Here is a 14,653-nt window from a genome sequence, read left to right on the forward strand (position 1 = left end):
AAGAGGACAGATTTCCTCTGGATTTTGAGACTGGGATGAGCTCAGCATCAGCTGAGGAGTGAGGGAAGATGGGGAGCTGATTTTTCTTGCATGGACTTGCTGCCCATCTTTGGAAAGAGCAGTCAGGGCTGCAGCACTGGATTTACAATCCCAAACACTGACTTGGTGGGGCACATTTTCAGTCTCTCCAAGCTTGGAGCACGATCTGATCTGCTGCACAGGTACAGGAGATGTTCAGGGTTTGGGCCTTTTTGAGCTTTAAAGCTGAGTTGGAGAGCAGGAAACACCAAACCAAGCTGTGGAGAGCAGTGCCATGGAGAAGGAAATGCTGTGGGCTTGTGTCCCTCAAAACTGGCTCACTCCTTGTGCTCTGGACCCACAGGATCCCATTTCCATATGGGATAAACCGTGCATCTCCGCATCCTTTTTCTGCAGCTTTGAGTCTGCACTCTGAGAACCCCATGAATAAACCCAGATTTGATTTTTTTTTCCCTTTCTGGATGTCCTTCTATTTTGACTGCACACTCACTGGAGACTGCCCCAAGTTACGTTTGCCATGAGTTTGCTCTTGGTGGGGGCTCACCAAGTTATTAAAGTACGAATAATTAATCTTAGGGATAATTCTACTTGGTACTGTCTTGATTAAAAGCCCTGGTGTTTAATTAGCAAACTGCAGCATTTTATAATATTTGATGATTTTTTTTTTTGATCAACCCAGATATCTACTTGGAACACATCACAGAGAACATTGTTCTTTTCTTGTTCTGTCATTTATTGCAGAGCAGGAAACAAAACTGATTTCTTTTTTGTGTTTATTCAATTCTTGGAACTGTCAAAAAGAAGCATCACATTACAATTTTGACTTTTTCTGACCAAAATAATTTCAGAGAATAGGCAATACAGGTGGTACTAAATGCCATGAAAGCGGAGTTGTGGTAGGAGAATCACTGATCTGGTCAATTCATCATTCCCAAAGACATCAGATTCCAGGGTTGTGACAGGTAAAGAACCCAACCACATCTCCAGAAGTCAAAGCTCTGGGAACACCAGGAAATTATTTAACCTAAGAAGATCAACAAGCCCAAAGGTGTTGGAAATGCGAAGCAGCTACGGGTGCAACCACCTCCTAATTCACCCTTTTAACAGCATTTCGAGGCAAACTTTTGGAAGTTTGGACCTCTTTCCACCTCTCCAGACCACAAGGAAACCCCGGGAGCTGCACAGAGCAAGAAGCTGTGACGGGACCAATTCCTGCCTCTACTTTGACTCTTGATGTCAACAAGCAGAAAACTTATGATTACGGAAAGCCTCCCCAGCAGATTCCCGAATCTTTATCCATGGATGCTGGGGGAACATCCACCGGGGCTCCTGGGTGTTTTTCCCAAGCTCCCTACAATGAGGAGGAGGTGGTGGAGCGAGCACAGGCTATGTCCTGAGGCCGATGGGACAGGAAACCCCCGTCCCGCCCAGGCCGCAGTAGCCGCCGGGATTCTTGCTGAGGTACTGCTGGTGATATTCCTCGGCGTAATAAAACTCGGGAGCCTCCCGGATCTCCGTCGTGATGGGGCCGAAGCCTCCCTCCGTCAACACCTGTCAGGAGAGACCATGGAAAGCCATTAGTGGTTTGCTGTGAATGGCATCAGGATTCCTCCCTGAAGGAGCCACGTTCCCAGCTCACCCCTGAAAGCTTTTCATCCCTGCCCTCGTGGTGTTCTGCTCGGAGACATTGTGGGCACAGAGAGGGAGTGAACCATCCCCTTTTAATGGCTCATTTGTTTAATCTGCCACACTTTTATTCCCTTTGATAACCCCGGCAGTGATGTGGAGCCATCAGTGAAAGTGGAAAACAAAGGGAGAGCGCACTCGGATCCACCCTGGGAAGCTGCAGTGTCCGGGGACGTCCCCTGGAAGGTGCCTCAGCTACAAAATCCACCCCCAATGTCCTTGTCCAAGAAGAATTTCTGGGTGAAATTTCAACCCCAAGGATATCCTTGGGAAATCAGTGCATTTAGGCTTTTTTTTTATTTTTTTTTATTTTTTTTCTTCTGCAGTGTCACTGCAAACTCATTCTTCAAAGAGAAAAGTTCCACCTTCACCAGAAAGTTTTAAGGCAAATTATGGCTCATTTTGGAAAGATTTGCCAATATGTGGACCAGGAGCAATAATCACTTGGCAGGAAGAGAAGATGGAATGTGGGTGGGGACTTTAAATTAGACTTTAATTGCTTTCTGATATCCTCTAACTGAATTTGGAACTCCTGAGAGGTTTCTGACAGAGGAAATTTCTTTTTAAGATGAATTGCTGTGACATTTTCCCCACTGCATTGTCCTTTCCTATGAAAACTGGTAAACACCAACATTTTGGAGCCAATTCTCTTCTCACTGGGGACATAACTTGTGCTCTGAAATCCGTGCTAAAAACTAATAAGCACTTTAATTAATGTCAGAGTCCTGTTGCAAAGTGTAGTTATAAATACTGGATGTAGATAGAATTGATTGAAGGGTCAGCATTTAGGATTCCCATAAAAATATTTGTTACCTCATCATAGTATTGAATATATGAAATACAAATAAAGGGAAATCATCACATGGAATCACAAAATGGTGAGTCTGCCATCAGTCATCAATCCCATCCTCCATCATCATGATGGACTGAATGATAGCAGCCTTGATGGCAAAAAACATTGGTTGTGGAAGATCTTTGGAGATGGAGGTCCTCATTCCAATATTTTCCATCCTGTTAGAGAGTTCCTCCTAAGCCTAGCCCAATTAAACCCAGTACTTTCATTCAAACCCAGTATTGTGGGTTTACTCATCCTGGACATGGAAAGGAAATCATTCCCTTCCTCCTTCATCTCCTACATGGCTGGGGAGAGGCAAGGATGGCACGCAATGGAAATATGGGTTTAAACAACAGGAGATTATCTGGGACAAAAAGTCTTCAAATCTCCCACACTGGGGTTTCCCAGATCCTGCCCCAGCACAGCCAAGCCCTGCCCACAGCCTGACAGCAGCTGCTGGGCTTTGGAGAGCGTTTCTCTGATTTAGTCCCAGTTTCACTGTCTGAAGGACACATTCTGCTGTGTTCAGTCTTCAGTCAGGAATGAAGTGATAAGGTGGATACAAAATCTGTGACTGACCAGTCTGGAGAGCCCCGAGTTCCCAAACCTGCACTGGAATTCTCAGCACAGCTTTGGAGATTGTTCCTTGTGGAAACAAAAGGAACTGGGACCCATTCCAAAGGAACCTGGCCTTATGTCCCCATGTAAAATCACCAGCCAGCTTTTCTCCATCTTTGGGACAGCCCTTGTCCCAAGGGAATCAGGTTATTCACCTGTCAGGCGTGTGAGTAAGGAAGATAAAACATGTGAAGGTTTGAACCACAACACCTCAACAGCACCAGACACAAAGAGATATCAACACAGCTCTTTTTACAAATCACTATTTCACTTTCCAACCTTCCCAGCACAGAGAAGACACTTTGGAATGATCTTGACTGCTGAAAGATGGCACAAACTCTGCCATCGTGGGCATTACTCATTTACCTGCTGCTGCAAATGCAGTCAAAATTGGCCTCTCCCCCTTCCCTGAGTCATGAGGATGCTGCTGGAGGGGGAGAGATTTTTCCACTCTGAAAAACAGTGTTTGTTACAGATTTTTAACCTGGGACTTTTCCATCATTGGCCTCATTTTGTCAGTCAGGAAATCCATTCCATCCGATGAGGCACCACAAGAGGGCATAAACATCATTTATCCCTTCCCAGCCCATTCCAACCTGACTAAAGCAGAACCCAAGATGACTCCTTGTGCTGCACTTTGGTCCTGCTGTCAGGAGCAGTGGGAACCCCAGGCTCTGACACCCTGCCAAATCCCACCTTGGAGATGTTTGGATTTTAAAGGGGAAATTATTTTCCTTGCACTGACAGTGTTGATGTGAAGATAAAAACATCACTGGGAGAGATGGGGACGTTCAGGATGTGCTGACTCTGGCAGGTGTAAATCAGCCCACTCTGGATTGATTTCCTGCCACTGAGGCTGATATAATTTGATGGTAATCCTGTTCTCGAAGACTTTTTAGTCCTCTCTGCCTCAAAATTCCTAAGCCATCCAATGGCACTTCTCATTACCATGCTGCAATTAACCCTTGGGATTTTTAACTCAGTGCAGGAAATTTTTAGGGACCCATTGGATAACTTTCCCCTCCAATAATCCACTGCAATTCAAAGAGAATTTATTCCTTCAGAGGATTTCTGTGGCTTTTGTCATGGGAGAGATCAAAGCCCTGAAAGATTATCGACTCCAACTGTTAACCCAAGACTACCAAGTCACTGCAACATCACAAGAAATCCTTTAGCTGATTATAATCCAGCCCAAAAATCCTGTCAGATTCCACCAGGGAGGGGCCAAACCAAACCAGAACCCAAATCTCAGGCAGCTGCAGAGGGGACACAGCCATCCTGGGACACTGGAGAAGCACTGGAGCAGGAACAAGGAATCACAGAATCATTAAGGTTGGAAAAGACCTCCAGGATCATGGAGGTGTCAAAGCCAGCACTGGGAGCCTCAGCACTACAAGTTTTTCATCCAACCTGTACTTTCAGCATGTAAAAGATGTGTTCGGTGATTTTCCTAATTCTTGACAGACTCTGAAAGTTTATTAACTGTTGCTTTAAACTTCTGCCTGACCATTGATGACCAGAGTAGTCATCACTTCCTCTGCCACAAAACAATGGATCTCAGAATCCCAAACAGTTTGGGGTTTGAAGGGACCTTGAAGCCCATCCAGTTCCACTCCCTGCCATGGGCAGGGACACCTCCCACTATCCCAGGTTGCTCCAAGCCCCATCCAACCTGGCCTTGGACATTTCCAGGGATCCAGGAGCAGCCACAGCTTCTCTGGGCACCCTGTGCCAGGGCCTCCCCACCCTCACAGGGAAGAATTTCTTCCTAACATCCGATCCAAATCTACTTTCTTTCAGTTTGCAGCCATTCCCCCTTGTCCTGCCACTCCAGGCCCTCTCCACATTTCCTGTAGGCCCCTTCAGGCACTGGAAAGCCCAAAAGTTACCCCAAAGCATCTCTTCCCCAGGCTGAACAACCCCAATTGTCACAGCCCTTCCTCACAGCAGAGGTGCTTCATCCCTCTGATCATCTTGGTGGCCCCCTAATAACAATTCCTTCTCCCCTTTCTCCATAGAAACCTGGATTTTACACCTAAATCCTGCCCATCCATGTCTCCAGCCAGACCCACAGCCTTTCGCTCCTAATCCATAACCCAGGGCAGCCTTCTCACCCTTCCCTGCACCTCTCCCTGCTCTCCTTCCCCGCTGCACTCACCGGGGTGACTGGAATTCCACTGTGCTCAAGAGCCCCACGGATTTATTCAGCCCTGTACTTACATTTCCTCTTTCATTCCCCATCTCTTTCCCAGCAATTCTTTGCATTCCACTTGCCTTCCTGACCTCTGCTGAGCACGGAGCAGATGTTTCCAAAGCACCATCTGCAGTGACGCCAGAACCTCTTTCCCGGGCTAATTTAAACCCTCTCATTGTGCCTGCACTTGACTTTTATTGACATGGAATTTCAGCAGCTATTTTCTGTGGTATTGTCAGATTCTTCTGCAACTTTTTTGTAGCCGTGTCGACTTTGGCTCACCTGGAATAACTCCAAACCCTCAGCAGGTTTTGGTGCGTCACTGTTGCCTCCCTCCCTTTTTTCAGCCCTTTTGTGAGGATATTGAGCTGCACAGCTTCCCCAGACAGGATAATCTCTCTTCCCTGCAGAAACTGCACAGTTATTTTTACCTTTTATTTCCTATTTGTAACCAGTTCTTCACTCAGAAGAGCAACTTTCCTCTTATTTCACATGTGGCACCTCTTTATGCATCTGCTCTCTTCAAAAAAAACTGTGTTATGTGTGCAAGGCATGAGTCTCTCATGCTGAAGTCATTATAAATCTGACAAAAAGGCTTTAAAATTGGTTTTGCTAAATGAAACCGTTTAATTTTCCGAGCAGAGGCATTAGTAAAGCAGGGGAGTATTAATTGGCTTCAAGCATTTTGTGGCTTTTAATAAAAATGGCATCATCCTGTGTTTGATTCAATAGACACTTTATAAACCAGCTTGTACCAACATCCATCCACTTTGTCTCTTGTCCCAGTGAGTTGCACGAAGCTGCTGCATTTCTAAAACCTTGAAAAATCACTGATGCTGGAAGCACCACAGAGCATCCTGACACGTGTGACGGCTTCTGTACTATCACCCCGACAAACTCCAACAACAACCTCACCAAATAAAATCTGCTGGGCTCTCCCTTCATTGCAGTGTCTACTCAAAATTTCACACCAGCAGCAGCAATCCTGAATTTCAGCTCTTTTTCCAAAAGTTCTAAGAATTAAAGGAGTTGTGCTATGGAGGAGAAGACCTGCAGGAATTAGTTCTGTGAGCTCTCTAGGGTGGGAGACTGTGGGCATCCTAGACACTTGATTCCTGTGATATTTTTAACTGGAAAACAACTTAACTGACTTTGCCAGCTTTGGGGATTGGTTGCTGGCAAGTTTGGGAGCAGAAATTCAGCCCTACAGGCTCACTTGATCCAGAGGAACAAACTTGGGTCCAGAGGAATCAGCAATTACCAATGTTTTCTTTTCTTCTTCATTTATTTTCTCCTTTCCTTCCCTCTCCTTTCTGTCAGTTCAGCCCACTCTGCTGTGTCATCAGTGATATATGGTCTGAAATTGTTTCCTTAGTGCTGCTTTCAGTTGGCTGGAACAGCTCAGTTTGTCACACCGGGTCCAGTCTCCTCTATGTCACTTACTGATGTTGGCTTTCCCAAATTAATTGATGCCAGCAACCTCTACAAGTGCTGGAATGGGCTGAAATCCTGATTATCTGGTAAAATCTGCATTCCCAGCCTGTAGGTGTCCTGCTTTTGGAAATGATGTGTTTATGACAGGAAGAGGACCATGCCAAGGGAAATGTGGCGAGTGCTGAAGTCCAACCCCAGCTACCACAAGGACTGGGACAAGATATCCACATCCCCCTGTTTCCAGCTGCCTCTGCCCAGTGGATTCCATGGTATTGATGCATTTGATGGGTGGTGCTGGAATTGATTAGCAAATGCTTTTCACAGGGCTGTGGAGTTAATTCCACATAATTAGCTAATGCTCACACGGGGTCTGGAGAGCTGTGTCATTCCTGAGTATTATTTATACCCTTGCAGGGAAGCTGTCTGGTCTCAGAACTCTCTTTGCAGAGTGCCTCTGGCAAACTGGGCAAGATCAAGACTGGGAATGAGGGAATCACGGGGGTATAAATTCCTCATCTTTCACAGAATGGGCACATGGATCTAAGGGCAGAAAAGGTGAAACCCACAGACCCTACAGTGGGAGAGAAAAACAGCTCCTGTGGGACTAAATCTGAAGAAAAATGTCATAGAATCATGGAATGGTTTGGGCTGGGAGAGACCTTAAGGACCATCCAAATCACGGGCAGGGACACCTTCTACCACCCCAGGTGGATCCAAGCCCTGTCCAACCTGGCCTTGGACACTTCCAGGGATCCAGGGACAGCCACAGCTTCTCTGGGCAGCCTCTGTCAGGGCCTGCCCACCTTCTCAGCCAGAAATTCCTTCCCAATATCCCATCTATCCCTGCCCTCTGGCACTGGGAAGCCATTCCTTGTGTCCTGTCCCTCCATCCCTTGTCCCCAGTCCCTCTCCAGCTCTCCTGGAGCCCCTTTAGGCCCTGGAAGGGGCTCTGAGCTCTCCCTGGATCCTTCTCTTCTCCAGGTGAGCACCCCCAGCTCTCCCAGCCTGGCTCCAGAGCAGAGGGGCTCCAGCCCTTGGAACATCTCCATGGCCTCCTCTGGACTCTCTCCAAGAGCTCCACATCCCTGTCATGCTGGGATCCTCAGAGCTGGACACAGAGCTCCAGGAGGGGAACACCAGAGTGGAATCAGGTCCCTTGATGGTCACACAGCTTCAGGTGCAGCTCAGGATACACCCCAGGGTTACCCATTCCCTGGCCGAAGAGGAGAAGTGCTGCTGCAGGAACCTGCAGCAATTTTTCCAAGGAATGCATCCTTCCATTCAGCACAGAGAAAATGCAGGTAAGAAGGAAATAGGATAGAAAAAGAAGATGGTACAAAATCTAAGCTGAAGAATGCTGGTTTTCATCCATAAAACTGCAACACTGACTTTGTCCAAGCTTTCATCTGTGGACAAATCTCCCACACAATGGAACACGACACTGGAATGGAGTAAACTGATCCTGGCTGGAGACACATCTCCAGGAGCCTCAGGGAAAGCTGGGTGTGTGTATAAAGTGTGTTCCCTCTCTTTGAAGGCCTGCTCTCTCTGAAATGTTTCCCTCTTAACCACTTAGCTTGGAGCAGGTTGTTTGGTCCGTCCTCCCAGCCAGAGGGGAAGGAATTGCTGGGCTTGGATATCCATCAGTCCTGCCAAGGTAAATCGCAGTTGGATGATAGCCTGCTATTAACACAGCCCCAAGTGGTTGTGCTCAGAGGGTCTAGGGAGGACCAGGAGTGAAGTTAGGCTGATATTTCCTCCTGTTTTACCTCTGAGTGTAAAACCTGAGTGTTGCCCACAACAGTGAGCTCTGCCAGCTGAAATCTCACATTTATCCAGCCAGATTTTGTGGCACCTTCTCCCACAATGGGAAAAGAGGAGCTTTGAATTTGTCCTAAATCATCTTAAATACAACTGACAGCAAAATAAAATCTGCAATTTTATTTTTTCCTGTTGGATGCAGATCCTGTGAACGTGCATAGGAAGGAAGTTGCATCCTGCTCTCCATCATATCCATCTAATTCTGGATTCAAAGCTTTTTTTTTCTCCAGATACTGCCTGGTTTAACAGGATCAGCTTGACCCAGAGTCTTTACAAGCTTGACCTTCAGCGTGGAGCTTCCTGAACACCCATCCTGTTTTCTCCTGAGGGAAGAGAGATGAAAGTGGGGAATGGCACGGGCGGGCATTTAGGAGGTAGAGGGAGATAACATTAGCAAAGATAAAAGACATCTTGCTCCAGTAGCATCTGGGAGCTAATTAGGTGTTGAAGGAGCCATTGAGAGAGATGGAAATTCTGTTTGTCTGGCCAATTTTAACGCAGCCAAACAGCCTCTTACTGCACATCCTGCATGGATAATTGATGATGCCTAAGAAAACTCATGCCCATCCTGACTTCCAGTGATCTAAAGCTCAAATCTCTTCTGTGGCTGGAGAGAGCAGAGTCTCCTCCCCTAATCACTCATCCATCACTCTAGTATTCCTGAAATAACAATGTCCAGGGCCAAGCTGGGATGGGGGAAACGACCCACACACAGAGCAGTGACACTCAGAGCAGAACTTTCCCCACTGGAGACCACAAGTTGTTTGGCTCTGGATGACTCCGAGAAGCCAACTCAGGTCCAAAAATACTCTAAAATCAGGCAACTCCAGCTGTCTGTGGACAGAATAAAACCCTCCACATGTAAATACCGTGTTACCAAGACTTTCCCACCTCCATTAGCTCAGTTATCTCTGGATCACGTTTTGTTCCAAGTGTAGAGCAGCTTGTGGTGCTCCCTTGGGTGTGAACCCTTGGCAATGAATGTAAGGCTCTGCAATTATTTTTTTATGCAGGGGAGCACAAATGAGGAAGTAAAAACATTCATTTGCCATATCCAGAAGGCTCAGGTCAGCTCTGCTGTTACACTGCCATCATTTTATTTTTCTCACTGGATTTACATCAAGTATTTCTTCCATGATGTATAAGCATGACAGTTTCCCAGGAACAAATATGAGTTTTCCAGAGAAACAAATTATCTTTACCTAAACTCATCCTGAAAAGTCCAGAGATTATTTCTGTTGTGATTGGAAGGGAAAACTTCCAGACGGGAGACCATGCACACTAAAAGCATAAAATGTTCTATATTGGAATACATTAAATATCCTTGCACTGGAAATTGTTGGGAAAACTGTCATCCCTGCTGCTCATGTTGCCTCTAAAAACACAGTGGGATTTTCTCTTCAGGCTCCCAAGATCACTGTTTTATAACCCTGGGTTATCAAGGGAAGGGAAGGGAAGGTGCGGGAAGGGAAGGGAAGGTGCGGGAAGGGAAGGTGCGGGAAGGTGCGGGAAGGTGCGGGAAGGTGCGGGAAGGGAAGGGAAGGTGCGGGAAGGGAAGGGAAGGTGCGGGAAGGTGCGGGAAGGTGCGGGAAGGTGCGGGAAGGGAAGGGAAGGGAAGGTGCGGGAAGGGAAGGGAAGGGAAGGAAGGGAAGGGAAGGGAAGGGAAGGGAAGGGAAGGGAAGGGAAGGGAAGGGAAGGGAAGGGAAGGGGAAGGGAAGGGAAGGGAAGGAAGGGAAGGGAAGGGAAGGGAAGGGAAGGGAAGGGAAGGGAAGGGAAGGGAAGGGAAGGGAAGGGAAGGAAGGGAAGGGAAGGGAAGGGAAGGGAAGGGAAGGGAAGGGAAGGGAAGGGAAGGGAAGGGAAGGGAAGGGAAGGGAAGGGAAGGGAAGGGAAAAAATCAACACCACATTTTTCTGGTTTTTTGGATATTGTCCTTTTTTTCCCTCCATGGAGATGCCTTCTCCAAACATCTTAAATTCCCCCATGGCTGCCCTCTCCAAACTTCATCAAACAGCAAGGAGATGGATCCAGCATGAGACTGATCCAAACACCACAACACTGCACATCAGATGAAACAGAAAATTAAGGTCCTTCCCCCAGGGGGTATAAAACAGGGGGCACATCCCAGTGCTGGATCTCAAGGGTCAGTGCAGCTGCAGCTCTGTAAAATTTCCAAACAAAAATCCCACTCTGGTTTAAAACAGAACTCAAATTCTTCCGTGCCCCCAGTGTGTGTTGTCAGGCAGTTGCTGCATTTCCAGCCTAGGTCCTTCTGACCTTTCTGTCCAGCCAATTTCAGTGGAATATTTGCTGGATTTTTAATCCATGTATCAGATCAGAGGGAGGCCGAATACTTTAAAGCAATTTGGATCCTTCAGGATGACAAATTGTTTCTGTTATCGAATATATGCATAATTACTACTAAAATTATATTTGAAATGGCTACCAGGCAATACAATTTTAGCCCATTCCAAGGACTGAAAAGTCAAGAGAAAATGAACAGAGCATATTTTAATCAGAAGATAAGTAGTTTTTCAGCCACTATAAATAGAAAAGGCTGGAAGAACCCATCCAACAAGCAGGAGAAAGTGTGAGGAGGGTAAAATTCCACTGTGTTTTGGCTTTGGACTTCAGAAGGTAGTGAGTATGAGATAGTGTGAAATACAAAGAAGTCTTTGTTGTTTACATCTGAAGTTTAAAAGTGGCACAGTGTGAATAAACAAAGGATGTTCCATGAAACACTGCAGCAGGGATGCACTCGCTCCGTTGGAGCTCCGCGTAAACAGAGGCATCGCCTCCGTGCTTTAAAAAGAGAGGGAGGTAAACTTGAAAGCGTTGCCTTCCAGAAAATCTCATTTACCCGGATCCTCAGGCTTTTAAGTGGTAGAAAAAACACACACAAGCTTAATAAGACCAAGATCTGGATCATTTAGCATTTGCTTTCAGGTTGGTTAAGCTCCTTCCTAACAATAACAGTGCACATGCTCCGCAAAACCTGAATTAGCTGTTCCTTATCTTCCTGGGGAAAATAAGTTTTGCTCTCAAGAACTGGGATAATATCAAGCAATTTCTTTTCTGGCAGACAATAAAGAATACTGCCTTGATAGTTTCATGAGTTAACTGATGGTTTTCCAGGAGGGTGCAGAGGATAATTGGTAAGGACAGAATCTAAAGATACCCAGATTCGGTTTGATATTCACGATATTTCCTGTTGAGCAGTTACATAGCATTGAACTTGATCCATAGGATCTTGGAATCATGGAATGGTTTGGAGTTGGAAGGGACCTTTAAATCCATCCAGTCCCAACCCCTGCCATGGGCAGAGACACCTTCTACCAACCCAGGATGCTCCAAGCCCTGCCCAACCTGGCCTTGGACACTTCCAGGGAATCCAGGAGAAGCCACAGCTTCTCTGGGCACCCTGTGCCAGGGCCTGCCCACCCTCACATCCAGGAATTCCTTCCCAATATCCCATCCATCCCTGCCCTCTGGCAGTGGGAAGCCATTCCCTGTGTCCTGTCCCTCCAGGCCCTTGTACAAAGTCTCTCTCCAGATTTCTTCCCGCCTCCCTTCAGGTACTGGGAAGCCACAATTGGGTCTCCCCAGGGCTTGTCTTTTCCAGGCTGAACAATCCCAGTTCTCCCAGCCTTTCCTCACAGGAGAGATGCTCCATCCCTCTCATCAACTTGGTGGCTTCAGGTTAGTTATGGTACCTGTATAGATCTTCCAATGCAATAGTCTCACCTTATTTGACAAATCTGATAAAACTTGATTTTGATTCAGAACATTTTCAGCTATTCCTGTGATGTAGATAGAGGGTAATTTTGATGAAGTTAAAAATAAAAGAGGGTAACTTTTGATGAAGTTAAAAATAAAAGAGGATAACTTTTGATGAAGTTAAAAATAAAATTGTAATGATTTGCCCCTTATCCTGTCCCTGCAGGCCCTTATCCCAAGTCCCTCTCCAGCTCTCCTGGAGTCCCTTTAGGCTTTGGAAGATCTCCCTGGATCCTTCTCCTCTCCAGGCTGGACACTCCCAGCTCTCCCAGTCTGAAAATTATTTAATACAACCCCCTTTCTCATACAATTGTGAAAATTGGTGCATCAAAACCATTTTACCAGAGGATGAGGAAAATGTGCACTTGGGTGGAACATCAGCTGCAAACCCAGCACCATTTCACAGCTGCCAAAAGTGCTGAGAGTTCAGCAACAAGGGTGAAAATAAAAATGCTTCATAAGGAAACAGGGTAAATCCTACAGCTTTAGCTCCTTGCCACACCATCCCTATTCCTTCTGGACACAACAGGGAGTAACTGTGTGCACGGGGCACCTGCAATCACAGAATCACAGAATAGTTTGGGTTAGAAAGGATCTTAAAGCACATCTAGTTCCAACCCCAAAACTTTATTTTAACTGTCCCTACCTTGTATGAGCAGTAGATTTCTTTCTCAAGCTTCTTGATCAGCTCTAGTGATTTTGTTTTTATTAAAGGGGTGGACCTTAGGCTTCCAGAAAAGTATCAGTGAAGGAAACCTCCAGAGCTTCTTTAGCTTTTCCACCTGCCCCAAGCTCTGCCTGCTTGCTGGAGGGATCCTGGAAGAGTTTAGGTACAAACAATTCTGATATATATGATTATGATTATATATGATTAGTGGCCCTCAACACACCCCACAGGGGCTGAGATTTGAGTGAGACTTACAGTCAACAGGTTAATTTCTCAGGAAGCTTAGAAAATACAAGACCCTTTTGGATTCAGGGTCAAATTCTTCTCGTTGTATAAACCACCCACCACCACTGGAATGGATTTATGCGTCTGGAAAGGAGATTTGAATTTGGCCATTAGTAAAACAAAATACCGAGCTGATTGAGGCTGGAGAGGAAGCAAAGAAAATGCAGGGAATGCACTTTACATTTCAGAGAGAACCTGGCATTTGCAGCACATCATCTTCCTGCCAGCTACAGAACAGCAGTGACTTGGCAGAGGCTCCATGGCCAGATGTCACCCTCATCTGGTTCTCTTGGCTCAGGCTGCTCCTTTGAAATGAGCAGCAAAGCAGGGCGAGGATGGCTCTGCCTGGTGCTCCCTGCACAAGGAATAGAAGGAGGAAAAGTTCCCCAGTTCCCCAAACCTGGCATTGCTTTGCACCATTTTGACAAATTCACAGCCCTCACCAGGCAGAGTCTGGGAGGTGGAAGCATGGAAGCAGAGTCAAGAACCAAAGGGATTTGTTTGACAGCTGCCTCTCTCTGAGTGATGGATACAGCACAAATCCTCTCCGGGTGCTTTCTCTGCAGCTTCAAACACTTCAGCACTCAGAGCCCTGGTGCATTTCCCAGGATAAAACCCTGCACTTGGATTTCTTTGTTTAAAGCCATTGCTGTGTCTCTTTGCCACTGCACCTTCTTAACTGGTTCTTTTATTTAAAGACGGTGATCCTTGAAATGAGATGATCCTTAAGATCCCTTCCAACACATCCCATGATTTTCTGATTTCTGCTTCTCTGTTATATTATCACAACCAAGAGCAAGGAGAAAAACATCAGGGAAAACATTCCCCACCTAACACCTGCCTGTTTTGGAGTTGTTATTTAGGCAATTAAGGATTTATGACAAATATGAAGGGACACAGCCTAACACCACATGTTCCTCCTAAAACACCTTCAGATACATCAGGAGTTCTGAACTAATGGCCAAATATCTGTGGGGTTTTGACGTGGCACCAAAGTCCCCAAATGCCTTGAGACCCAGGGAACAAAGGAGACAGGCACAGACCATCCTGGCTAAACCTCTCATGTGAGTGACCTTCCTTCAGAAAGAGAATTCCTTTTGAAGCCCAACACCTGATAACACGTGTGTGTTTGTATACACATCAATATGTGTGATAAGAAGGCTGCTCCGTGGCAGAACCTGCCAACAAACCCATTTTTTGTCACCATCTGCTAGGAAGAGAGCAAGCACCTGTTAGGAGCAGCTGCCTGAATGCAGAATGTAGGTAAGAGAGAGGAAAATCAGTTTCATTTTGGACTTGG

General features: G+C 46.2%; 1 protein-coding gene across 2 annotated transcripts in view; it reads right to left on the reverse strand.

Annotated features, from left to right (window-relative positions):
* Positions 1-795: 795 nt before the first annotated feature.
* The window catches only part of MSRA (methionine sulfoxide reductase A), a 230,865-nt gene continuing 217,007 nt past the window's right edge, over positions 796-14,653 (reverse strand). For both annotated transcript variants that reach the window (XM_088052997.1, XM_005528795.3), the window contains one exon: positions 796-1,590. In XM_088052997.1, the coding sequence (XP_087909123.1) occupies positions 1,391-1,590 (200 nt within the window). In that variant the 3' untranslated portion in view covers positions 796-1,390. The remainder of the gene's footprint in view (positions 1,591-14,653) is intronic.

Source organism: Pseudopodoces humilis, chromosome 3, assembly GCF_049639895.1.
Source record: "Pseudopodoces humilis isolate 2021_Gansu_Grassland_sample_001 chromosome 3, ASM4963989v1, whole genome shotgun sequence".
In the NCBI taxonomy this organism is placed as follows: Eukaryota; Metazoa; Chordata; class Aves; order Passeriformes; family Paridae; genus Pseudopodoces; species Pseudopodoces humilis.